Here is a 27,495-nt window from a genome sequence, read left to right as displayed (position 1 = left end):
CTCAACCCTCTTCCCCTCCCATCCCCAAACCCCCAGCCCTCACTAGCAAAAATTAATTGCTGCAAACACACAGAATCATGCACATCCTCCCACTGCTCTTCAAAGAGCAGTTTGCTGCCTGGCTGAAGTGCCATTGCCATGCTGCAGCGAAGCAGCGGAGGCCGAGCCATCTCGCAAACAACAGGGGTAGGATGGCAATCATCGTCCCCTGGCCACCAACACATGAGGACTGGCAATAGGAAGGAGCGGAAAGCCTTTGGGCCTTGCAGACTCACTCCATGCAGCACAGCATGAGGCAGCAAGCATGGAGCGGTGGCAGCGGCTTGCCCCCAGAGACATCAGCTGCTGGCACCTCGCTGCCCAGGGCGCTCCCCCCGGGGAGCTTTGGAGGTCCTGGCCCCTAGCACTGCTGCAGCCTTGCCCAAAGTGCAAAGCTGCAGAGGTGTGTGGCCCGGGAACCCGAAGTGGGGGCAGCAGGGGTACAGCTGCATTCCCTAGGGGCTGCTGCACTCCTACAGCAATCGAGACCTTCAGCTAAGCCTGCAGACAGCAAGCAGAAGATGGCCCTTTGGTGCAGAGCAGAGAGGACATAAGAGGGAGGTGATGAGCAAACTCACAGGCTCCAGTCGCTCCTTCCCTACACCCCCTGCTCCACCTTAGAGCACCTCTATTCAAGTTGTCAGAGGATCAGCAGTACCAAGCAGACCCGGATTTACACTGAGGGCTGGGAGCCTCTGAAGTACCCCTCCCACCTCCCAGCTCAGCAGTGCCAGCAAATTCCCCCTCCCAGTACAGGGCACAGCGCCAGCCTGCACCCCCCTTATCTCAGTGCTGTTTGTTTGCTCTGTGCCATTTGAAAGCTGCAATACCAACTTCTCACCATCACCCACGACAAGCACGTCCCCTGGGTGAGATGGGGATGGCCAGAGCTCAGGCTACAGGGGCAGTAGCCAGCCCCAGCCTCTTGCTTCTAGAGAGGAGCCAAGGAGGAAGGAATGTCTGTCCCCCCTTTCTAGCCATCCGGTTGTCAGGGGATGAAGGGGGAAGGCACTCGCTGCCCCGAGAGCTGCGCCTCTCTGGCCATCCCTCTCTCTGCTCCCACCTGAATGCCGGGTGTCCTGGCACAGCCCGCCACACGTGACATCTCCTTGCATGCTCCAGGACCCTGCAGCCTGCCTGCAGCCCTTTGGACTCAGGATACGAGGGAGTGAATGGTGCTGGGGGGACACAGGGATATGCAGTGGTGGTGGTGGAAGAGCCCTGCCAAGCGATGCATTGGAAGATAGTCCTGGTGACCCAGGGGCGGTCATTTGTGAGGGGAATGACTTTGGCACTGGCCAGGCTGTGTGTGGGTCACAGTTCATTTGCTATAGGAAGCAGGGAGTGATTAATTTGGAAAGCATCTACACTGCAACTGCGCGAGGTTCATACACCCCTGCGAGATGGCAGAGGGCACCATGCAGCCTTGATCTGCGCATCTATATGCCACCCACTTGTCATCATTAAAGTTCACTGGATGTGCTAGGTAAAGGCTATGGTGGTTAGCCTGGACTAATGCGCTCTCTTGCTTTTTTGTCAGCTGGATATGAAAAAGTGTGTTCACTTCATACCCTAAATTCTTGCAGTTTTGCACGGCAGCGTCATTTACCCTGACTGCCCCATTTCCCACCTCCAGCCAACCTAATGATGGTACATTTAAATGCTAGATGAATGACTGTCAGGTCCCCAACACTTCAGAGAGCACCGAGAGCTTTTAGGATGGGAAATGCTACGATGCTACAATGTAGTATTTCATACTACAGGAGCTGAAAGTTGCCCATCAGTTTTGCGCATCTGGCCCCAGCTCTTACCCCCAACTTGTCAGTCCCAAGAAAGAGTTGGTGGGCTCAGGAGTCTGCTGCAAGGCCAACGTTTAGTGCCTGCACCAAACTTCAGTTCGTTCGCAGCTGAAGCCGGGCAGGCAGCAGCCCATGTGCCGCCTGCAAGGAGAGCAGAAGAGGCTGTGTTTGCTGGTGGTGAAAACATCGATAAATGCAGGTTGGAAGGAGAGGCCAAGTGCACAGAGCTGATCCAGGTTACCCATGTTTGACAACCACAAATTGGGATGAGAAAGCGTCTTTTCAAACCCCTTTTAACACATTCATCTTTGAGAGCTTTCAGCAAAATACAAGGCAGGAATGTTAAAGGGTCAAACTCCGGGTGTTTGCTTGTTCTTTCCTCAGGCAAGCAAACCCTCATTGATTGACTGTGGGAAGGGTGAGAGCTGAGCACAACTGATGGAGGAGTCCTACTGCTAAGACTGAAGCACGCAGCCCCCTGGCAGAGACTAATGACAACAGACAAAGCTCTTCCAAATACAACCCGCTCTCTGCCTGCTGCACGCTGCCAAAATGACAGTCTGAGGGGCTGCTGGTTCCCTACCACTTTTAGAGCCAGAACCTTCCTCAGGCAGTGGGACCAGCAGTCACATGGTGGGATTTTGGAGGAGTGAAAGAACAGGCAGGGCCAAGAGTGGGCTGGGGGCTTGGCAGTCAATGCAAATGCCAGCTGCGGGGAGCCTGTCCATAACACAAGATACTCTGGAAATGAGGGATACGACCAGGGTCTCATTGTGGGATGAGCTTTCACACACAGATGTTAGTGAGACCCAGACAGTACTCTGGTTGGTATATCCAGACATGGATAGGCAAAAGCATTTGCAGGGGCAGCTACAAGATGAGGATGTGCAGTCAGTGACCATTGCTAGAGGGTCTCCTGGACTTTACTGGGTACACAAGGCCAATTTTCTGAGTGGAGCTCTACTTGTGAGAACAAGACAGGCCCACCCACGCTGGCCAGCCTACAAGCTGTAAGTGCCTAAGCAAGGCACTGATTCAGCCAGGCTGCTCACATGAGCAAAGATTACTCATGTACAGGCTGCAGGACCAATACTCCAGGGCTCCTATGACTCCTTGTCGACTCAGGAGTCTTGTCACTGCAATGACCACCACTCCATTCCCTGATGCCATCACACAACCCAGAAGTCAGGGGAATCTCTGACCTGTCATTGCACAGGTTGGGGACAAGCTTTGCAAGGACATTCAGTCTTACTGGGCTTTCTTTTTTTGCTCTTAGCAAAGATGGGAAAGCACATTGCTCCTGCTGCTGCCTCTGTAGTAGGAAGAGCTCAGAGAGCTGATGCCAGGGTCAGGCAATTGACTGCACAGGAGAGCAAAAACCCAAGTTCAGTAATTCCCCATCCACAACTCTGACAATCACACACCATTTCTTGACAGTCCTGAGCCAGCCAGCTGTGCCTACACTCTTGTGCATGTACACAATCACTGTCATAAGCCACATGTCCGCAGTCACTAACTAACTCATCATGCCCAAGCACACCTGCAGTCAGATACCTTTTCTGGATTACACCCCCTCCCTCTCCCACACGGCCAGCAAGAGAATTGGTTCCTCGTGGACTGACGCATGCAGTCACCTACACTCTGCCCCCTGCTTCCCTTCCCATGCAAATGGACTCACTGCAAGGTGGGGTCTTGCACCCATGCAAGCTGGGAAACTGCATGTAAATTGGGAGAGTGCATGGTCTTATTCTGGCTTGCTCTCAAGCACAGCCTGGGTGCCTGAGTAACGACCCCCAGCTTAGCAAGCTTGCTGGCAGTAGAGGGACATTCTCATCCTGTCCTTCACGTCCCCTTTCACCAAGACAGTTTATGGGAAAGCTGAAATGATCTAAGCAGTCACCTCCATCCACCCTTCCTGGCTACAGGAATCCTCACAAGCAGCAGGGATGTCTCCCAGGATCCCAGATACATCTCACATAAAGGAGGCCTCTGGGTGAGACTTCCTGGTAGCCATCCCATAGCTGCACAGTCAGAGCCATCAGACCTGTCACTTGCACCACCAAGCAAGTGGCAGGTTTTTGTCCAAGGCAGGAGCAGTGAAACATCACAGGCAGTGACGAGGCGAAATGCTCAGTGCATGGCACAGGGATGGTGATATCTCACGGATGTGCTGCAGCACGCTCCCACAGGCACGGAGGCGGCAGGCTCAGCATGGATCTGGGAGGCAAGAAGTGGTGCATCCTCCCAGCAGAATGATGCCCACTCCTCCATCCCATCCCAACACACATGTGACGCAGCACCAGAGGACCCAGATGTGGAACAAACCTCTTGGGAAGAGGAAAGACCAAGAGGCCGTTTCATTTGGCTTGCAAGGAGTTAACAGTGCTGCCTGGCATCACTCACTCAGTGGAGAAATGGAAACAGGCCTGAAGTTAGAGGCCCAAACGTCACCCTGAGTACATAGCCAGGCATCCATCCCCCAGAGGTCTTCGATACAACACATTTATTTTGCTGTGTGGCGGTACTGTACAGCACACATACATTACCAGCAGTTTCAGAGCCCTGAGTTGTCATTCCTCCTGCCTTCCCTGAATTTCGGAAAAGAGGCAGGACCACTGTCCCCTTCCCCCATTTCACCTGCAAGGAAACAGGCCAGGAAAAGTCCAAAAACAGAGGCACTTGCTGACAGGACTGGAGACAAACCTCAGAAAGCCAGACTCCCAGTCCACCACTCTCACCATTAGGGTCACCTTTCCCTGCTGCTGGGAGAGGAAGCCCTAGTGTCAGCTTTCCACAAGGACTCACTGCTCTGAGAAACTCTCTGCACACCTGAACAGAAATCAGACTAAGGAGATTGCAAAAACTAATATAAACCCTGTTGGATTTTAAACCCCTTTCTCTGAGGGTCTGAGAAATGTTTTGGGGCATTCTAAGCAGGGTTGGGATTCTCCTAAATTCTGTAAGATTGTTTAAGAAATAGCCAAGGAAAGGCTTTTGCTTCCAATGCAGTCCCACTGGAATCTGAGTGGAATTTCCCCTACTCAGACAGGGAAAGAAAGTACCCTGCCTTTCCTGACACAGAGTATCCTGTACCTCCTTTTCCTAAACCATAAAACGGCAGAGCTCCAGTACCGACTCCACCTCTCAGCACCACAGAGAAAGCTAATGCTGTAACAGGCAAGGACAGTGCAGCATGTAACGTGGAACAAGAACCAAAAATAGCCCACAGAATAGACAGAAATAGTCAGAAAGGCAAATGTGCCGTGGAGAGCAGAAGGGAGGGAGGGAGGACCCGGGCCTCTCCCGCCCGTTCATGTCAGTACATGGAATGGTGCATCCGGCTCAGGAGAGCAATGACCCAGTTCCCCAGCTGGGACCCCTTCAGCCACAGGAAGAGTTCATACAAGTTGATCTGCCACAGGCTCAGGGCTTCTGTGAGTGAGATCTGGGCCCTCCTGTAAAGCGAGTGACTCTTGCTCCTCTGGTACCTAGAATGAGAGAAACAGCTGCATTAGATACAGCAGGATGCAGGCCGGCAGGAAGGAGGCCTGTCCTACATCTTCAGTACAATTGACGCTCCCCAGGGGAGGGGAACGTCCCACATCTGGAGAATCACCAGCAGTGGGGACCCCTGGGAGTAGGGATTTTCTCCAAGTAATGTTCCTGATGAGCTGGGGACTGCCTTCCTAGCACGAATCTGGCAGAAGAGACAGCCTGCTCCCTTGTGAGCCCGGTTCTCTCCCCACTGCACATCGTGACCTTGGACCATGGCATCCTCTGCTTCTACGCCCAGCTTCACTTCAGCTAACATGGACAGGTACACACTCCTATAGCCTTTCCTGGTAGCACGGTCATAAGAGTCCAGCAATCCTGACACACTGATTCCAGGAAACATAATTCTCCACCTTTCTTTAGAAGCAGAGGTTAACTGAGCTTCGTAGGTCCCTCATCAGCCAGAGAAAAATAACTGTTATTTCTTCTGCAAGGAGGAGGAATCTGAGATGGAAGTGCATTGACTCATAAGACTCACAGATGGAAATCACTTGCACGACTCCTGTTCCTGGCTTTTAAACATCAACCTGATCTTCACAGTCAGCCTTAGCCCCTCAATCAGACTGCAGACATTGGCAGCAGTGAACTCGCAGATCTCTCCTACCCACAAATACTTCCCAGTGGTGGTGCCTGTAATGGGCAAGAAGCCCCTTCCCCTCCTCTGGCAGGGCCAAACCCTAAACCCTTACCCTAAGGCCTCCAACTTCAACCCTGTCCCCAGCCCCAGGGTGACAGACCTGTTCTCTGAAGAGGCTGATGGGCGTGAGAACAGCACAGACAGAGGCTGAGATGTGTAACTGAGCAGGGGTAGGATCACAGCAGATGTGCTAATGAGGGGGAGAGGTCCACAGCTAAGAGTAAGAGGTCAAGAGGTCAAGTTAGGCCTTGTCAGGGCCCTGAGTGGGGGGCTCTAATAAGCCTTAATAGCCCTGACTAGCCTGAGACCTCCCCCAACCCTCTGCTCATAGGCCCAGGAGCTCCAGTTAATCTCAGGCCTGCACCTTCAGTCCCTGCCTGAGCTACACTGGAGGAGTAATGGTCCCCAGCTCACGCCCTGCTGTGAAGCCCCTTGACCTGGGCCTCAACTCACATACTGACCTCTTGGCTTGACCTCAGCCCTGTCTTGTCACCATGGACCTGGCTGACAACCACTAGACCTGATCTACAGATCGAGTTTCTGGTTTGACCTTGGACCTCCCCCGTCACCAGGATGTTGCATTAAGATATGGACTTTTGATTGGACCTGACCGCCATCGCAGGGCCTGTCCTGCTCACCTTGCTCAGCTACTGTGGGACTGGGCCCTGGCTGGCCTGCTGGCTGTGGGATCCCCCCCCAACCCCTGGCCCCCAGGGACAGTCAGCCCCGGCTGCTCCATGTCTGGCCTCTGGGGCCTGGAGAAGAGACTCACGTGGAAACGGCTCTGATGCAGCAGCGAGACATGTTGAGGAAGGAGCTGGCACTGGCCCGCGTGTGCAGGGCTGACTCAATCCCCCTTAACAAGTCATTGGTCTTCAGCAGTAGCAGCATCTGGCGGGGCACATTGTTGAGGAGCTGGGTGATCTGGGGTAGGTAAGCAGCAGCATTGGACCGGATCTCCACGTCCTGCAGCCAGCCAGGTCATGTCAGGGAGAAAGGAGAGAGAAGCTGAGAGTGCATGGGAAACCCAGGTCCAGATGCAGATGAGATTTGGCAGGAAGAGATGGTGTTTTTCCAGACCATGACTCTAGGCCAGAAGCTAAAGAGCTCTTTGTCCTGCTTTCCTGCAGACACCTGGCTGTCCCAAGGACTCACAGCACAGTCACAGATCACTCTTGCCATATTCCACCTGCCCCTCAGTAAGATAAGGCCCTGTCCCCTCACTGGCAGGATTAATAGCCTCTTAGGAAAACAGGGCACTCGCTGCTATCTCAGTTCTTGGCCCCAGGCAGCCCACAGCAACCATGTCTCCTTACTGCCCTTGCAGCCTTCTGACCAAGTCTCACCTCACCAGCCCCAAAGCTGGCAGAGCTGCAGGTAGCACAGGACTGCTCAGGAAGGTGGAGGTGTGCTACAAGGACAACCAGGCTGCTCCTTGTCTTGCTGTCCTATGCAACTGATGGCTTTATGCTACACTGATGAAGCTGTTTACAAGGCCTAGTTTAGTCCTCTGTTGTCAACACAACTCAGCAGAGGTGAGAAAGCATTATGCAGTTAAGCATCACGCTAACTCAAAAGATCAAAAACTGCCATCTGTCAGATTAAGGGTCTATCTAGACCCATATCCTGTCTGGCAGCAGATGCTTAAGGAAAGAGTGTAAGACCAAGGCAGACACAGCATGGTCCTTCATGTTCCTTGGTCCCCAGCTTCCAACAAATACACTGCCCACGGTAAAGATCGCAGTGATAACTGATGAGCTACAGCCTGAGCCACTTAAGATGGGCTCTCCTCCAAGCATGAGCCACCGTAGCATGCAAGACAGCCAGCCCTGACTCTTCTGCCTTTTTTTAGATCTGAGAGTTCCCCCACCATACCAGTAAATGTAGCACAGTGTGGTGTGGAGCTGATCCCATATGCATACCATGTCCCTACCTCTTCCTACAGAGGCCATGACATGAATCAGCAAATCCAAACAGAAGTTCCTGGAACATCTGAAATCTCCAGAATCCAGCAGGACACATGCAGAGGACAGTAAATGACTTCTTACAGGAGGGAGGCTCCTTTGTGGGAAAGGGAAAGGACAGCTCTAAAACCTTCTCTCCTCTGGAATCAGGGCCAGCCAGCCTATGTTTCACGATATGGGATATCATACTCTTGGTGAATTTCAGACTTATTAGAAAGAAACAGACCTGCACAAGTAGAGTGTGCAGGTTGTGATGGTCAGAGACATATACAGCTCACACACCACCGTGGCTGCTTCGCTGCTGACAAATAAATCTTTGTGTCCTCCTGCCTCCGTCACTGACCAAATACACAAAGCTTCAGCAAGAAGATGCTTAGCTCTCCTAAACGTTAAATGTTTTGTTCCATTATTTGTTGGCAGAAAATTCATCCCTGATTATCTCTTATCCCTTACCCTAGCCAGCATCACTGCAGAGCCTACTTTATTTTCCACACATAGGTTTTCTTTTCTATTTCTTTTCTTTTTATTTTTAGCTCCAGCTGCTTGTCCACATCACAAAACAACCACATGATCTGTCATCAGAACTGTCATTTTCTGTCAACAGCGAAGTCTGTGCGCAGAGGAAGAAATGAGCTATGCCACTGGACCTGAGAAAAGCCCCTTGGCTGCAGTTGCTGAGGCTACTGCAGGACACAGCAAAACACAATCATAAAAATCAGATGAGATGAGGCTAGCAGCCATCCTGAACAGTCAGCTGCCTGGCCTTGGCTTAAGGCAGGAACAACTACGCCTATGGCAATCCTCACACATTTGCCTAGCCTGCTCGTAAAACTCTCCAGTGATGTGACTCAAAGCCTCCCCAGACCATCCACACCAGTGTTTCACTGGCCTTGCCATTAGATCTGGCTTTTCTCATGTTTCACCCCAATCTCCTTAGCTGAATTTTAACCCATTACTTCTTGTCCTGTTTGCAGCAGTCTTTAACAGATTTGAGAATCACTACTACAACTCTTCTCAACCCACACTTTTCTAGACTTTTTCTGCCCTAACTTTCCCAGACTTACCTCATGGGTTGTATCTGCTTGACCATTAGTCCTTGTAGCTTCCTACTGGACTTGCCCCAGTTTCACCAAACCCTTCTTGATATGCAGTGCCCCAGACTGGACACAGCACTGAAGATAAGATTTTGTTTCAGGAGGGTTGCTTCCTTGTCTCACAGGCTACTCTTATGTAGATATATCCTTAGGCACACCCTCTGGAGCTCTGTGCTGATGGTACCTGCCTACACAGCTTGGCTCTTGCTACTGATACAATCTTTCAAATTCACCTCTAAACTAAGGACAAGCAGCAGCTCACTTCCTAATGCCACAGCAAATCTGCTCAGCTCCCCATTATCTGCTGCAGGATTATCCAGTTTCAGCATTAATTGTGTCATGTAGACAAAGACAACAAAGCTGGCTCCATACACACAATTCAACTCAATGACAAAGTTCATCAGCCCACACAAGGCACCATGCGGCTACAGTTACACCTTTGGCATAACCTTCGCAAGCCAGTTCAGGATACACATCGCTTATTAGCTCAGATTCAACACTGGCCTTGTAGTATTAAAGCCAGTTCTGTGTCAATTCCCTTTGGTGCCTCTGCATTTTTTTCTGGAGCTACTAGCTCCAGAACTCACCAGATCAAGCACAGATCTGCTAGACAGTCACTGTATTATTTCTGATATGCAGAAAATTAACTCAGATACGAAGCAATCAAATTACTGGGCAGGGGGGTCCATTACGCAGGGTATCTGACCTACTCATTGCTATGGATAATGGCAAGCCAGTGCAGCAAATTCTGCCACATCCATCAAAATAAAATGCCAACCTGAAGAGATTTCCAGAAGAGAATTTCACAGGATGGTATTATAATGCTACTTAAATGAATTTCATCCTCTCTTCTACAAATGCGTGCAGGTAAAAACAAACCATAGGATACAACATGTTTCTACCTACAGACACTAGTCCACTGGCTGAAATCATATCACTTTATGCTCATCTCTAAAAACAGCACAATTGGCAGGGGCTGCTACTATTCTTAAGGTGGTGTGTGCGTGTCAGGAGTGCGAGGAGGTGTGAGAAGGATCCCAGCACCTGTGGATAGGAAAGGGTGGAGAATGTAAGTGGCAATTTCCTAGATTTGTAGTGATTGAGTTGACAGGATCTGCAGTTAAGCAACCTTGACTCCAAGTTAATAGGGTTTCTGATTGGGTGGTAATTTCCAAGGGTTTTTAGGAGTTTGTATCAGTGCTGATAGTCATTTACATGAATAGTGATAATGCATTATCCTTCTCATGTCTTCCCACTAAGTCTTTATGTCTCCTCTACCTTAACCTATCCTCCTTGATGGTTCCCTGCACAGCTGCATTCAACACTTTTTTAAGAAAAGGCTGATCTACAAATGTTTCCCCTGCCAGAACTGGTGAACACTTTGCCATTAAAATATTATACAAAGTTTAAGCAGCCCATGACAAGTGAAACTGGGAAATTGAGTTCAGCCACTATAAAACACATTGCAGAAGGAGTCCTGGCTTTTTCTAGCTCAGCTATTAATGCAGAATTTGCTACAGAGCTGCCAGGGGTTGCCCAGCATCACTGTGATATCAGTGGCGCAAGTGGTTACAACAAAGAAAGGTACCTGAGGTGAAGGAAGGGCACATGGCAGGGAAGGGCACACAGGACCTACCTCGCTTGCTGAGACTGGTGACCGGTCAATACCCCTGTTGACAGACTCCCAGGATCTGGCGGTCAGCATGCAGGCAAAGAGAGGGTACAAATCCCCTGCTCCGAGCTGCCGGCTGTACTTCTGCACCCTCTTCATATCGGCCTTGATGAGGGCCTGCCAAAGGTGGCAGTAGTCCATGCGGAATGACTCACTCAACACCTGGGGAGGGAAACATGGCCCCCAGAAGTCCACGGAGGCCAGGGAACTGGGGGGAAGGCCTTGTGCCCTCTAGCTGTGCCCTATCCCCCATTTCAGAGCCAGGAAATATCCTTGGAGGGTTACGGGAGTAATCAGAAAACTTTATTAATACAGGGTTAGGGGGGCAAGGGTGCAGCCGGGTATGCTCTTTCAGCCTGATGCCCACAGGCAGCCTCACAAGGCCCTGGAGGCCCCCCATAGCTACATACCTGGTAAAGCCCATGGTCCAGGAGGATAATGTGGGCCTTGCCAGAGGCTGGGCATTTCTTCACTAGCACGTTGCCTGGGTGCGGGTCACAGTGCACAAAGCCATTCACAAAGATCATTTCGCTGTAGAGCTTCCCCAGGTTGCGAGAGATCTGTGAGGAGACAGGAGATGGTCACACACTGCCACCCACAGCAGGGTGCCTGCCAGGGAGGGGGGGCAGCCCCCACATGCCAACACTGCAGGGAGCAAGGCTCTGGTATGTACCGACGTCCCCATACAGAGCTCTTGCAGCTCCTCACACTGACAAATGCACAAGGTGGCTGCCGGCATCTACAGCGGGGTGACCCAGGACATTCAGGGAAGGATCCAGGCACAGGGCACCATGAAGGTGTTTGTGGGGTCAGGGGTTATTTAAGGACTCTTGCCTGGCATAAAAAAAGAGAAAATACCTGTGGATAGGAATGGGGTTTCTGGTAATGAGGAGGAAAGTGAGACAGCAGATAGGGGCAGACAGGCATTCACAGGGAAGGCATGGAAAGAGCTGCTGGGGTGGTGAGAGACCGCTTGGAGGAAGACTCAGGTGTTTCCATCCACAGATGGCAGCAGGACCCAGCAGAGAAGGGGCGGGAGGAGACTCAGCCTGTCCATCTGCTTACCAGAATGAACATGGGTTCCCTCTCCCCTCCCTCCATCACACTGTCCCCCACTTTTCCCCTTCCTTTCCTCAGACCCATGCTAATCTGATTTGCGATGTCTGTGAAGATGAAGCAGCACGGAAAGGCTGTTTAAATCATCCTGTCACTGCCGTGTCCCTCCATGCTGCTGCTCCTTATCACCAAGAGATGTTATTAAAGTTAAAAACCTCCTAGGAGCAAGCAAACATCCCCAGGACCCGGGATCAATCCCTCGTCACGCACTAACACAGCAGCCTTGCCCTAACATCCCACCACCGGCCCTCCCTGCCATCAGAGAGCAGCACGGTGCTCCACAGTGGAGTGCTGAACAAACAATTAAAAGACAATTGTTATAAATGATTCCAAGCACGTCCCCAGACACACAGCGTAAGCAGCAAACAGGCATCTGTCCCCATAAGCAGAGGTGGTAGAAGAGGTAACGGGGATACTAACAACAGCTTGTCCTGCAAAAAAACAGACAGCCAGGGAAGGGCTTGCTTTACCTACCTCTGAAATATGGCCACCTCTGAGAAGAGCATTTGTTACAAATAGTGCCCAAGTAACTACAAATGAGGAGAAAGAAGAGGAACCCTTCCTGCAGCACATTACAGGGGCAGCTGTAAGACCAGGTGGGACAACCCTTGGTCCCTCAAGCAGGACCTGCTGCATCATGGAGAATGCTGCCCCCATGCCAAATCACCCACACAGGTGGCATAGCACAGCCCTGCGATCTCCTGTAGTGCAGCTCCCCTAATGCCACACAGGTGTTATTGTAAGTACTGACTGAGGGGAATGATGTTTCCCATCTGAATCACCAGCAGAGATCACCAAAGCAATGAAGTGACCCTTATAGGTCTCCTAGATCAACAAGCTCTAAAATTGGATAGGACTAAAGTACCAGGTGCCGTGACCTCCTAGAAGAGCTGAGTAGCACTTGCTGACAGTCCAAGGACGTGCCAGATAGTCTGTTTTAAGCCAGTCACTCATTCACACAGCCTCCCAGGGACCTGCACACCAGAAGGAATGGACTTGGACATCATGACTGATCATAGCATCAACGATAGCACCTGTGCACACACTGAGTGAACTGCATTTTGCCCTCTCTGCCTCAGCTGTTTGCCCTCCAGGAACCTGGAATAGCACAGAATTATTGAAGATGAGGACTTGGGGACAATCTGGGGTGCAATGTGATGCCTCATACCCATTAAACCCAAGTCCAAACAAGGGCTGGCAGTTTTGCAAACCTGTTGGTTGGTCATGGCTAAAGCCTGGAAAGCTATTAATTTGGGGCACTGGTGTATGGGCTTCTTCAAAGAGAGCAGATTCTCCTTCTGTGCTGCAGTAATGGCATAGGTTGGGAAAGTCAAGCAGTGGAACAAGTAGCTCAGAGAGGTTGTGCAATCTCCATCCTTGGAGGTTTTAAAGACCTGACTGGATAACACCCTGAGTAAGCTATGAGGTCTGACCTCATAGCTGACGCTGCTTTAGCAGGAGGTTTGATAGGAGACCTCCTGAGGTCCCTTCCAACCTCAAATATCCTAGAATCCTACAAAAACACCTCTTACCAAGTTATCCACACCACCCTCATAACAGCTTCTTATGGTACGGCTGTAGGCTCCAGGTGCAGGGCAAATCTCCCCTCCTGAGTCAGTGTCAGCAGACAGGTTACTACAGATCTGTGGTCATAGCTTTCTGCAGACCATGATGCAACATAAAAGAAGTTCGGGATTCATCTTCCCACCTTACCATGAAAACAGAGGGGTCACAGCCCTGTTCAGACCCATAGGCTGGGTCATGGGTACAAGACAATCTTTACTGCAGGATCCCCATATTCTCTCTCCCTTCCCTGCTGTACTTATATTTACCTCTTTCCCAGCATGCAACCTTGAGTATCTGCAGTAGTTAATTCATTGAAACTAGACTTTACGGCTTCTTTAAGAAAGAGGAACGCATTCGGTATAATTTAGTTAGCATACAGAATATATGTTACAGGAATTTATGATATAAGCATATAAACAGTCTTTACTTTTGGAAAAAAAAATTGCACAGTGTAAGAGATGGAGCTGTGCTGCACAGTAAAGTATTTTTGCATATTTTTGTCTGTTGACAGACCTCTAAAATAGGATAAAAATTAAATTAAGATAGAAAGCACCAATACTGTCGAATTCCAAACAAAAAAGGAGGGTTACATTTCTGGAGCTTAGAGTGCAATAAGTGAATAGCAACCTATCATTATAATTCAGATAAAAGGAGTTCCTGTTTCTAGAGAAAAAATTTAGGAAAAAAACATGAAACCTTTATATACATTAATTCTCCAGTACTGTACCCCATCACTATGGGCCTTTATTTCAGCCTTATTGAGAAGGCCATTGGATAAACAACATATACAGAATTCACTTTGGAAGAATGCAGTTATGTGAAATGAGAAAACAAATGTATGAAAACCTCTACCCAGGAGAAGGGAGAAATTCAGCATGCGTTTAGGCTGTGTAAGACCTCAGGGTGAAGGTGCATCACAAATTAGACAAAAGGTTGCAGTGATTTACGGAAGCAAAGACCAAAGTAAACACACAGGCATTTTGTTATGACACAGCGAGGTCATCATTCCTTTCCCTGTTTATCATCCAACACAATGAGGTCTTATCATTACCACGGTCCCCCGGCATTGTTGCACTGCACATCGTAAAAAAATAATAATCAGCCTTGGAATCCTGCATTCACTTCCAGACACCTCATTAACAGAGAGATACAGACTACACAGAGTGAGTTCAGAGAAAGCAAATAGATTAGCAGGATGCAGGAGTAATTTACTTGGGAAAAAGATTAAAAGGGCTGAAGATTCCAAAGGTGGCTAAGGAATGGCAGAGAAGGGGCAGTCTACTGATTTGAGAAGGTTTGAATAGCAAGGAAGCAGAAGCACTTGTAGCACTGAATATGCTACAAGAAATACAACTAGGCAGAAGGGGTGTAATCAAGAATGGCATAATTTAGGCATAACACATAAGAAAAAAAATCTATGCTAGTCAGCAAGCAGAGCTGAGCTTGATATGTCAGTATGACACCAGACTCTGGCTGTGGCCAGAGGCATGTCCTTGCCTATTGCCAGAAGGTGTGTTATTGCCTAGAAGTTCAATTTGTCTGTCTGTGCTGCAGCAGAACATGATGACTACAGTCACCAAGTGAGCCTGTGGCCTCACCAGTCAACGCAAATAGCAACCTGCCATTGCCACGTTATGTGACATGACCATGACACTGTGTCAGGCAAACCACACATTTTCAGCCCAATGTTTTCATTTTGAAAAAAACTGTAGGTGAGGAATAAGAAGATTGCAGATGATGAAATGGAGAGTCAGCAGCCTGGGCAAAAACAATGGAGTGACAGATACATGTATAACAGCTAGACTTGGAGTAACTCTTCACCAAACTAAGCACATGAAGTTCATTTTATGTACTCAGTATTGCAAGGACGCTACATGTCACAAACTATCCTACATGAGTTACAAGCCAATACAGAAGAAAATAAGAATGCAGTGCAGACATTAAGGATTGTTATTGTACAGTATCACAGTCTCTCTATAAACTGGTCAAGTTCATTGGAAATGAGACAGAAAGCATGACTTCAGAGGCTGTTCCAAAAATTCACTCTTTAGATGGTCAGAACCTTTCCCCTAAATCCCAGCCTAATTTCAATGATGTCCAGTTTAAATCATTTCCTTAGCTAACATAACCCTAGACTTTAACTAGTTCCTTCCCTCTCCAGTATTTACTACTCCAATGTGTTCACCAGTAGGATAATTATCAGGATAAATACTGACCAATTTCTACAGGATGCTCCTTTATCTGATGTGTCCTAGGAGTCAACCTGCCTTTTACACAGTTGCACTGCACTGGAAACACACACTTACCTTGCGATTGACTAATATCCCAAAGTTAATTCTAATATGTCACTTCCCACTGATAAACTCCCAGCTTATTTAAGAAACTCTTCTTATTAGTTTTTAAGCGCATGGCTTTTCACTTGGTATTGCTCATTTCTATCACTTCAGTCCTCAAGGCCACCAAGTGCTATTCCTACTCTGGTCCTCCTCTACAATGACACAACCTCCCAAATTGGTGTCATCAACAACCTCCTTCACACAGTTCTGTTTGTGTCAAGGTCATCACTGAATTTATTAAATAAGATCTGTTTGAAGAGCAAACCTCACAGAACTCCACTACAGTAATTTCTCTCCACCATTGCCTCTATCAGTTTCTTACCTACTTTGCAATTTCCCTACTAATCCCCACCTTTTCTAGTTTTCCAGTGTACCAAGTATTTTACCAAGTACACCTACTGCATTTCTGTCATCTAATTCAGAGGATCCCAAGCTGTAGGATAGGTAGCAGCAGTGATATATTTCTTTTTGTATACATACACAGCTGCAAACTGTTGCAGCTATCAGTTTTGAAAGCCTAGACAACCTGTTACCCTTGCATGATCCATTAGGAGCTACTTTTGATGAACTCATACTATATTCCCTTGAATACAGCCCCATAATAGCAAACTCCTGGGCACACACCAGCCCCTGTATGCAATTCTCCTCTTAACAAATCAGCACACCCAGCTGACAGAGGAACCTGACAATAACAAAACACTGGAAACTCCATCACAAATTAGTATCTTTACAAACACCAATACGCAATAGTTAGCAAGAAACCTCTCAGAAAGGAAAGAATGCGTGCAAATTTGAGCCTATGAATACTCCTACAGTAAAAAGATGGCACATATATCATGTTCATGGGTAGCTGCAATGTAACAAACCAGTGTGGGTTATTCAGGGAAAGTCACTGATACTTTCCTGGCCTTGTGAGCAAGCTCGAGTGGTCCTGGCTCCATGCCTCCAACTGACATGAAGAAGAAAGGCAAAATAAAAAATCCTGTGACATGGTCCTGTAGAGCTGATCACACCGCCTGCCCCGGATAAGTCCCAGATGAAACCGCATGATAGGGCATCATCCCTTCCTGTCCCACCTCCATCTGTGACTGTCTCTTTAGATCAGGAGCAGATACTAGTCTCTGGCCTTAATTTGGCTGTAATATTTGCCAATTATTTTAAGAGATGGCGACACTAACTTCTATTGATCTCATTAAAAGTAAAGGTCGTTGTGCAGCTCATTTCTCAGGGCTCAATATTACCTCCTCAGGCCAAAATAATAGCATTGATTTTGGAACCTTAATCGAAGGTTAATTGGATTGAAGAGTGTATTGGGTTTTTGCTTTCTTTCATTGTTATTACAGCCATCTAAGGGTTTGCTTAATCCTGCTAGGGCAATCCTGCCCAATTAAACTGGTGTCAAATTATCAAAGGGTGTGGATGGAGAATAGTGACAATTTGGAGCCTGCTCTATGTCTCTGCTCTGAAATGGCTCTTGTCCATAGCAGATTAGGATGGTCACACACAAGAGATCTGATTTCACACACTGTCCTCTGTGATCCAGTTGTGAGGATCAAAACACAGTACTCTGTAATGCAGTACTATCACTATGCATTGTTCTAGCATCACAGCAAGGTGATGTCTGGGCACACACGATGTCAATAAGATACAGGAATAATTTTTAGGACTCCTGGAGTGTACTCCTAGCATGCTCCATACTCTCTGTTGGGGACTGAGGAAATTATTTTCCTGCTCAATGCCCCATCTTCCATGGCATTTAAGAGGGGAGAAATATTCTGACTCATCTGCCCAGGGAACTGGAGGACTAACTTGGTAAGTTTCTACAGATTCTCAAAAGGACACAGGTAGAGAAGACCAGTCGCTGTTTATTTAATTTTTAATTAATGTTTCTTGCATCTCTGTCAGACTCAAAATGGCCATGGGGATCATCTTCCCTTGGCTTTAATTGTAGTCGTATTTCCTTGGATTTAATGTTAAGCATCTTGGTAAGACTTAAGCAATTAATTGACACTGATGCTCAAGACTGACTTTCAGTAAGAAACGGGTTCACATGTAATTTAGCTCTTTTACCTGGTGTCTTTGCACAGTTCAGAAGATGGAAATGCTGGAAGTCACTATCCTTGCTTACGAGTGCCTTGTGAATTTTCATTAAGCTTCAGAAAAGAGGGAATATAGGAGAATCTGTAAGGAAACCTCTCCCCAGACTAAATCAGCAGGTGCAAAGGGCAAGAATAGCCATTTTCCCCAGAAACAGTGGTGTTCTCCATGCTCCATTTCATCTAAAACTTGAGCATTATAAGCACAAATACTTGAGACATGAGAGGTTTCCACACTTGTGCTGACAAAGGGATCCCATCCTGGGAAATCCCACTTAAATTTTAGCAGCTACATGGCAGCAGCTCCTGACTCTTGGCAGAAGGGTAAATCCCGCACTGAAAGCATATTTCAAGCTGCAAAGCTGTCAACCATGAGAAGGTAGCTGGGCTCTTTATCAAGCTATGAGATACTATTCCAGTGCAGAACCCATTTAGTAACAGAAGGAAGCAAAAAGCCACAGTAGGATGGGGTGACAGATGGCAATAATTGTGCACAGTAGCTCATCTTAAGTATCTTAGCTGTTTGCTTTCACTTCTCAGCTGGACAAAACACTTTCCTGACTTCTGTATCATCCATGGCTCATGACCTGGCTCTTAGTGAGCTGAAGTACATGGTATCACTTCCTTTCCCTGACTCAAGTCCAAGCCAGGGTGATCATGGGGGACTCTCCACTTGGCTACCTGAGCTGGCTCCTTAGTTGGAGGCAATACAGCACATGCCACAAGTGCATCTGTAAGCTCCACAGCTCCCACAGCCTGCTGATCCAGCAGCCTCTGCGGAGACGGGCAGAGCATCCACAAGGAGGGACAGGATGGACCCATGCACCAGATCAGAGATAATGTTAAGCTTTGTATACAGACAAAGTCTCTATAAATGAATTAGGTAAAATCAGAATGGGTGCAAAAGGAGCATTTGTACCATTTGGGATCTTCTTTAAAAGTCCATGCTCTAAGTAGCCTTGCTATCCTTCCTTCCCTACTGCATACAGTATGCTACAAACATCTTGAGAGGCCCTCAGTCTATTTTTCCTCCCTTCCCTGCTCTACCCACCTCTCCCAAATGTATCTTCCCAGCCAAGACTGTAAATGCTCTTGTGTCTTGAAACAGGAACAGCCCAGTTTCCAGGTGGCCCTCTTCTTAACCCTGCCATGGCCTGGTCTTCCCTCAAAATTCATGCCAACTCATTTCTCGGCAACTCCCCTCTCAGGCTTCCCTCCCACTGTCAATATCCTAGCTGCATGCTCATCCTCAGCTACACTTGCACATGAATAAGTAACTGTTCCACAGGCAGATATTTCAGTGTTTGCACTTGTCTTTAGAAATCAAAGCCTTCTCTGATTAAATGCCATTACAATCCAGCGCTTGGACGGATCCAGAGAGATTAATGTGCTTTTGGGCAGCTTTAATGATAATCCTGCTACAGACGGTATTAAGTAAATGTCAGTAACCTGGTTTGAAGGGAGCTTTCACCTCAGGGATCCTTTCCATTTAGAGGGGAGAGGCTCAGCTTGCTTTTCAAGGCTGCATTGTCACACAAGAGAAATCCTGCTTAGTGAAGACTCCTCTTCCTCCGCCCAGTAAAACAAAATGGAATAAGATGATAGAGAGGTTCATAAATAGATTGAGGTGATTTATAGGGAGCTAATGCACCTCTTGAAAGCCAGAACTGCTGTGTATTATAAGCCATGTCATAGTTTTGAAACCTGGGTTGCCGCCCCCTCCTCATGCTCCTTTCAGTGTCTGCTGCATTTTGCTCACTTCACCACCATGCCATGCAGTTCTTTACCCAGGGCATCAACAGCAGCAGCTGATAATGGACCTTGGTCATATTTGTCTCCATCTGCTGCACCTTGCCAGAGAAGAAGTCTGGGGTGTGCAGTGCTCCCACCTCATCTTACTGTGGCCATAATAACAGACCTCATTCCCCACCACATGATTCTGACAGGCTCAGTATTCCCTCCTTTCTACTGTTGCTTTAGTACAATCAGTAGAAGTTAATCATTGATTTCAGGGAGTGGGGAGAGAAAAGGAAGAAAGAACAGCTCAGCGCAGGCACTGAGAGAGTTTACAGAAACTGAGTCCTACCCCTGAGCTGAGTAACATCCTATACCTGACAGATTGCCAGAAGTCTCAGAGGCTTATACTTTGCAGTAGTAGAAGTCTGTTGACAACTTTTTTAAAATTACATCTTAGCCATCATTTAGAGACCAGCTCAGAATCAGCAAAATATGTGGTTTCATTGCTGCATGGAACCTACTGTGCCAAGACGTCACAAAACAACCTTCCCAAAGGCACGGATGAACAAAAAAATGAGCTGAATTTTCACCCTAAATGTCTCCTATTGCAAGCAAAAGACTCTGCAAGTTAGAAAAACTGAAAATAGCTGCTTCTCTCTTTATTTTGGCACATACTGGCAGCAAAATATCCCACTGAAAGGCTGAAGTCATTGAATTTTCCACCCTGACTGGCTGGAGAAAGCCATGGAAGATTGCAAAGAATGTTCTTCCCTGGGCTTCTCCAGACAGCTTTGCTATCTCCAGCAGTTTGAGAAAATTCAAAGAAGCAACTAAAGTCCCAAGGAGCTATCCTACGCTAGCTACCTTGATCTCAGAATGGATCTGTTGTCCGAGAACTGTGAGGAAGCCCAGCTCAAAATCTCAATGTACATATTGCTCGAGTCCTCCTGCTAATGCATCAAAACAAGCCTTTCTGACTGACTATTTCGAGGCTTGAGGAATATTCACTGTTGTATCTGAGTGCTGTGGGCTAGATTTGACCTCTGCCTTTATAGCACAAGAAAAGGATAGGATAAACTCACTCAAAGGCACGACTCTCTTGCTTTTGACCAGTTGACTTGTCCAGGTGAATGGAGCTGACTGCATGTTCTGCCATGGATGAGGCTTTTAAAATCTCTCTTGATAGCAAAGTCCATGGTCCTTTGCAGACCAGATGCATCATTGAGGCACTTACCTTGGTAAGTACAAAGAAAGATCATCAGCACAAAATAGACACAGAGAAGGAATTGTGTCTACCTCTGATCAGCTGGCAATGACATCTGTGATGCCCTGATGAGAGGACGGAAGAAAATCAGTGACCCAAATGCTCCAAATTCTTCCTGATGGAGACGTGAAAAGAGAGAGACTGCACTATCTATGGGTGAGGTTGTATTCATTTAGGAAGTCCCTTGAATGAAAATGTATCAGACATCTTGCAGGGAAGAGAGCATTGTTCACTATTACCCATTGACCTTGGGTTGTTCATCACAATTACAATGGAAAGACAGTCTCAAAATCTACTTTAACCTTAGACCTTCCTTTCCTGTATTTCAGTGGAGAAACACATGAAAAGGTGCCTGCCTTTCTGCCTGCAGAGTTTACTAGTCTCATTGACTTCTGCGGGGTGCAAGAGCAGAGGAGGAGGTGAAGAGAAACAGGCAGAGAAAGAGGCAGGTTACTCAGTCCTGCACCTGTAATTTGGCTGAGCTCTTTAGGCAGAGAAAGAGTTGCACGCTGACTTAGGGAGGCAGCTGAGAAGATACACTAAATGTTCTCTCTTTGTGGGGCATACCGAACTCGCATTTCCCCTCCCTTGAGAGGTCTTTGGCATGTTTCTAACTGATGCCACATGAACTTTGCCATGGATAGAAAGGGAGCAGAGAGGAGGAAGAGCAGAGAGAGAGGAAGTGTTCAGATTTCAGAGGTAAGTGGATGGACAGATTAAGTACAATTGATTTTATGCCATAGCTCTTTGATAGCCAGTCAACCACATGCGGCTTTGGGGCTTCTCGACAGGACACAAGGGGAAAGGCAAGCAGCAGTGCCTCAATCAGCACTCACTGACTGGGTGGGGTGGCTTTACACACAGTCCAATGGCTGAAACCCCTTTCCCCTGGCATCATCTCAGCCCTTCTGGGAAGTAATACCTTCTTTTCCTCAAGAATCTCTCAGCCACAGAGAATCCAAAGTGCTCTCCCCGACTTCATGCCACACACACAAACTATTATTTCACTCATCGGGGAAATGTAGCCTCTCTGTAGGGATGAAATCTGGCAGCTGTTTAATGAAGGACTGCAAAACTACACAGTAATGTAGGACCAGGAAGCAAAGAAGAAAACTGTTGCATCTGGACAAAAAGGGAGATTTTGGAAAGCAGAAGAAAACAACGCATGTCAGAATATTATGCAAAGCACCTTGGCCGAGGCTCCAGCAGTCTAATAACTGTGATCATATAAGACCTATGATGTCTATCTCCTGCATAAGGTGATAGCTGTTGGGATATAAAAGCTACATCCCATGCATTTGTCCATGAGAAAGTTAATGCAGAAGAAAGACAGGGAAGAAGAGAGACAAAAATAATCAGAAGCTGAAGTTGTTCCTTTAGGGTAACAGGAACCGTCATCTTGAAATAAACCATGGGTGTATGTAATATAAGAGCACGGTCATCTTTCACCATCTGTCTCCTTGAAGATCTCTCTAGCCGTGTAGCCTACAGGAAAGTGTTCTGCACAAGGGGTTATGTACTTTTCCCAGAAGCACAAGAACTGAGATCTCTCAGATTGATTACTCTGTTCACATCTGTATGTGCTCCCTTTTCTGCCCTCCCCATCCCATCAGCCTCTGTTTGACATTGCATCATCAGTTGCTATCATCATCAGTTTGGCATTGCCCACCACGCCCAATTCAGAGATGGCTGAGAAACTACCTCATTGACATTGATGCCATTTCTCTCCATGTAGGCCCTGTCATTCACCTGTCCCCCTTCCATAAACTCCATCAGAAGGACACGCCTTGTTGAGAGCTCCCAATAGATCCTGGGGACCTGAAAAAGGAACAGATGGATTAGGTCAAACGACAGGCTGTGAAAGCAAGGAGAATGTATCACACATAACCCAGAAAAGAAGTGAAAATCGAAGAGGCTGAAGTGAGGACTTGTTTTTTTCCTGAGCACAAGGGAGGTAAATCCATCCACCAGCTTCTTCCCCAGGACAGCAGCAATGCATGCAAGGACAACACACCAATTCAACGGCAGCAGGATCTGTCCTCGTGCAACATTTCTAGCCATGCTCTACAAGATTTTGACCACCGCCCACTACCACTGACATCTGAGAGCTTTCTTACCTGCTCTGCAGCTCCTCTAGCTGGGCTGTTTAACTATTACCTATTGCAAGTTTCTGAATCATCCACTCAGCTCCTTTAGACAGGAACTGCATCTCGTTTGCTACGCACAGGGCCCACTTATGCAGCTCTAAAAATGATAAGCCATCATCATAAATTGTATCTCCGCAGTGCCCCTTGGAACACAAACGCCTTTGAGCTGACAAACCATGCATATTTAGGCCATCTGCAATTGAACTGGGAGAAAAATCAAGTATTCCAAATAACGGGCTTGTCACAGAAACCCTGGGAGACCCTTAACTCTCTTATTGCCAATGTGACACAGTAACAAGTCTAAAATGTCAAAGCACTTTTCATTCAATCTGCAGTAAATCAAGCTGAGTGAGGTACCAGTAAGAGGCCCGGTGTCACCAAGGGAGGCAGTGATGCAGGCATCGCTTAGGCTGGCTTCCCCTTTTCCAGCCTCTCTCTCCAGCCAAATTCTTTCCATGCTGAAGTCCCTAGTGTCAAGAGTCCATTTGCTGAAGTTCCCTTTTGATATTCCTAACATCCCTGTGCTGACCAATCTCCCAAGCTGTTCAGATTTGCCTTTGCACGTGGGTGAAGCCACACAGGTACATTTTACCAAAGATATAAGGGAGCTCCACCCATTCCCATTACTGTGTCCCAATACAGATACACATTTTGGATCCTGTAAAGAGACAGCTGGCTGTGCAGCCCCCTTTCCTCACCTGCCTGACTCAGCTGTGGACTCAGGACTCGCACACTGCAAGTGTCCAGTGCCTTGAGGCAGGACAGGAAGAGGTAAGGTGTGTTGTCCATCTAGCGCGACCAAAGCCAGGGGAACCAGCCAGGCCACTGTAGTTCATCATAACTCCTGAACAAGCAGCATTTGTTTTATATCCTGCTTGTAACTACTGACAGTGACTCAGTCCCTCACAAACTATCTGCCTCCCCCACTGTTTCTGTCCTAGAGAGACCATTTTCCCAATGTCACCCACTTCTACCTTACCATGTGTGTGCCACTTTAGATCAATGACTCTTTTGCTGAGCAATTCCAACATCTCTCAGTCCCACCGTTCAACACTCCTGGCATACTTTGCATGTTAACCTTGCGTAGACTTTGATGCCAGAGATCCACTATGGACAAGGGGGATTCAGTTACTCGCAGCCTTCCCAGCTTATCTGGATGTCCGTTCTTTGCAGTTAGATTGGTGAGAAAGCAAACCAACTCCAAAACTAACAGTTGCCCAGCCCATCTAGCTCACTGATCCCTGCTACTTTAAATCATTTCAGATGACACTCATTCTTGTCTCAAGATTTACAGGGGCAAGTCATGGGCTTGTAAAGCACTATCCATGCTCTCGGAGATGCCTCTCTCACTCCCAGCCAAATTCTTCAGTGATTTTTTTAATTACTCACAGATGTTTGGCTGTAATGCTAGTGCATGGAAACAATTTATCTTTGGCTTTAAAAGCTCAAACAGGTTCACAGCACAAAATCTACTCAGCTTTCTAGCGTGTTTAGGAAAATTGATGATACAGGAGCCCAATTCTTCTGTTGCCTTTGGGTGATGAACACATCTCTGAATTGGCAGGTCAGACAGGAGGATCCATTATTTAGCCATCTCAAGCCATTTGTTATTGTTACACATAGTGATATCATGATAGCTCCTTAACCCAGCGAGGAGGTGATTGGCCGTCTCCATGGGGATTTACTTCACAGTATCCTAGTTACAGCTGCAACGGATATAGCTCTCCAAGGTGCATCACTTCTGATAAGTGCCCACTCAGCAAAATCATTGGCCTTTGGCCTTCTGTAGACCTGGTGGCTTCTAGCTATCTGTGTCTACAGGAAGGCCACTGCTGCCACTGCGCTCCAAAAGAACTGCCCCAAACCTGGAGTCAGGTGACAAGGAATTATAGCCCTGGCATGGAGGAAGCAAGAAAAAAATGGATGCATCAGCCTGTAAAGTCTAACAAAAACTCACCTCATTTCAGACATCTGCCACTTCCATCTTGGGACTTCTGCATAAACAGGAGGTGAAAACCTCATTTTGATATGTGTATGCAGGAGGGTCAAAAGGAGGGTGCATTTTTTGCTGCCTTTGTGTATATGCAAATGCAGTTACATCAGTGACTGTGCCCATAGCACTATGTGTGCTCGACCATACTTGTGTATTTCCAGAATGCACACAGCGGAGGTTTGGGCCTCTTGTATGTCAGCAAAAGATTTGTGCACGTGTGAGTTTGAAGATGTGAGCTTATTTCTTTCCAAGAAAGAGATGTACATGTCTGGTTGTATTTCAGACATTTGTCAGTGACCTTAGTCAGTGTGTAGCAGGGGAGGTGGGGTAAGATTGTCAGTGGGGAAGAGCAAAATATGGTTGCCATTGAGTTTGTGTATGAAGGTAACATGAATGCACTAGCCATGGATGTGTATGAAGGATGTATGCTCAATTCCAGAGTGAGAATGTGCTTTTTATCCAGAGGAAGGATTCATGCGAACGTGCTTCCTCCTGAGATACACAGTGTCCCCATCCTACTTGACACCATCAGCTTCAGTCTAGCTTTTCTGTTTTATGTCCATTTCTTGCCCTCAGTTGAGATAAAGCCCAGGAAAAGTGGCAAATTCATAGGTCTCTGGACAAGTTCAGAAACAGTGTTTGGGAAAATGAGTAGCAGGCTCCAGAGACTGCTGGCCCCAAGCCACCACTCCTCATCCAATATACGGTGCCTACAGTAGGAAACAGACAAGGAGGAAGCATGTCTCAGCAGTTTCTGATCTGTATCAGCAGAGCAGTCTAGGATGAACAACACAGAGGGACTGAACTCCCTTCTCCCTCTGTATGGTTCCTCCAGGTGGTGAATGAAGTGCACAAGACACATAAAGCGAGACTATTAATGCACATACATACACAGAAATATATGTTCCCTCACCTTCAGGAAGTCAAAGTTCTTGAGCATATGAGCAACCTTCTCAGCATTTCTGCCTTCATTGAGGAAATCCAGCTCCAAGGGCAGATTCTTCTTAGCTTCTTCCACCAGCCACATGAACTCAAAATCTGGAAAGATCTGCTTCACAACCAAGAGGAGAACCTGAGAACGAGGAAACAGACAATCAGCTGTATCAGCTCCAAAGCCACACAGCTACACACAGTGCTGTTTTGATAGGATCATTTCATGTAACTTAGAGACAAAAAAGCCCAATCTGCACCCCAAGTGCTTGTAGGGTTCCTGCAGTATCATAACACAACACATGCCTTGGTTGTGCAACACACATTTCAGCCTGCCTTTCACACAGGCACATCTAGGAGTTAAACGATGGCACAGACACCAAAGGGAGCCCAGCTGCCTGCTGCCTAGAAATAAGTGAACAAAGCCCTGGAGAAGAGACCACATGGCCAGATCCTGCCAAGGGCATGGCCCAGGAATGACTCTCTTCTGAGTCCTATAATTCTACAAGTCACTGTTTGGCTTCATTCAAACAGCCCTCAGATAATGCAGAAGAGGAAGATCTAAAGACTTGACACCTCTATGTTACTTCTTCCACTGCTGAGCAAGAATTTTGCTAGCACAGAAAATCCACTGGGCAGTTCAGAGAAGACAGTCGAGTTTGGATACAGGTAGTAGCCTACAGATCTTTAAAGTAAATTTCTGGTGCGGGTGAGAGGGTGAGTTGCTCCTCGGCATCAGTCACAGCCATTCTCAGCAATGCTGAGGTGGTGTTTTCTAAGTATCATACATCCACCACCTGGCATCTTCTTCCTAAAGGGATAAGGTATTCAGCTGCACAGGGCCTTGGAAAGCCCAGCCGAAAAGTTCCTGGAAATGTTTGCTTAAAGCAACACTTAAGGGGCAAGTGATGGGCAGTCCTTCCTGAAGAAAATCAAGATTATGCGATTGGATGGAACAATCAAAGCTGCACAGCGGCCAAGCATGCTTTGTGTTCAAATGAAGGGCCAGTTTCTCAACCAGCATCACAAATTTACACAAGCTGACAATCTGGACCACATCTCAAGGAAAATAATTTGTTTGGCTTTTTTAACTACTTGAGTCATGAAACAAGAATAAAACATAAAAATGCAATCCACTTTGCTGTCTTTATCTTACTTGTTCTGTACATCCATCTGAAAACAAAAACAGACTTGTCAGTGTGTGTTCCTGGACAGTCTCCCTTTCTAGATCTCCACTGTTGAGGTGGGAATTCCTGCACTGCAGGAGAAACATTTAAAGCACACACAGAAAGCTGCTATCGTTGAAATGTATAACAAAAAATAAATTTATGAACCATCACTGCTCCTGTTCAGCTGTGTGAAAACGTTTGTTCTCCACCCCTGTCTCTACTTCTCTTATCTAAATGTCAGTTCCAAACTCAATGTTCCTTTAAAAATGTAATCACCAGGTTCCAGACACTATTGAATGATTTTTCTACTGTTATATCTAGAGGCATAAATCCTTTCAAATTTATGTCACCCAAATGAAATGTAACCAGCGATCTTCATGAACA

At 47.3% G+C, this 27,495-nt stretch overlaps 1 protein-coding gene across 3 annotated transcripts in view; it reads right to left on the bottom strand.

The window, feature by feature from the left end:
• Nucleotides 1-4,324: 4,324 nt before the first annotated feature.
• The window catches only part of ADCK1 (aarF domain containing kinase 1), an 84,713-nt gene continuing 61,542 nt past the window's right edge, over nucleotides 4,325-27,495 (bottom strand). For all 3 annotated transcript variants that reach the window (XM_052782843.1, XM_052782844.1, XM_052782842.1), the window contains exons 6-11: nucleotides 25,926-26,084; nucleotides 22,574-22,690; nucleotides 11,168-11,317; nucleotides 10,722-10,919; nucleotides 6,800-6,993; nucleotides 4,325-5,326 (exon numbers count right to left, since the gene is read on the bottom strand). In XM_052782843.1, coding sequence (XP_052638803.1) covers nucleotides 5,155-5,326; nucleotides 6,800-6,993; nucleotides 10,722-10,919; nucleotides 11,168-11,317; nucleotides 22,574-22,690; nucleotides 25,926-26,084 — 990 coding nt within the window. In that variant the 3' untranslated portion in view covers nucleotides 4,325-5,154. The remainder of the gene's footprint in view (nucleotides 5,327-6,799; nucleotides 6,994-10,721; nucleotides 10,920-11,167; nucleotides 11,318-22,573; nucleotides 22,691-25,925; nucleotides 26,085-27,495) is intronic.

Source organism: Harpia harpyja, chromosome 3 (assembly GCF_026419915.1).
Source record: "Harpia harpyja isolate bHarHar1 chromosome 3, bHarHar1 primary haplotype, whole genome shotgun sequence".
Classification (NCBI taxonomy): domain Eukaryota; kingdom Metazoa; phylum Chordata; class Aves; order Accipitriformes; family Accipitridae; genus Harpia; species Harpia harpyja.
This window is presented reverse-complemented; position numbering and strand designations above follow the sequence as displayed.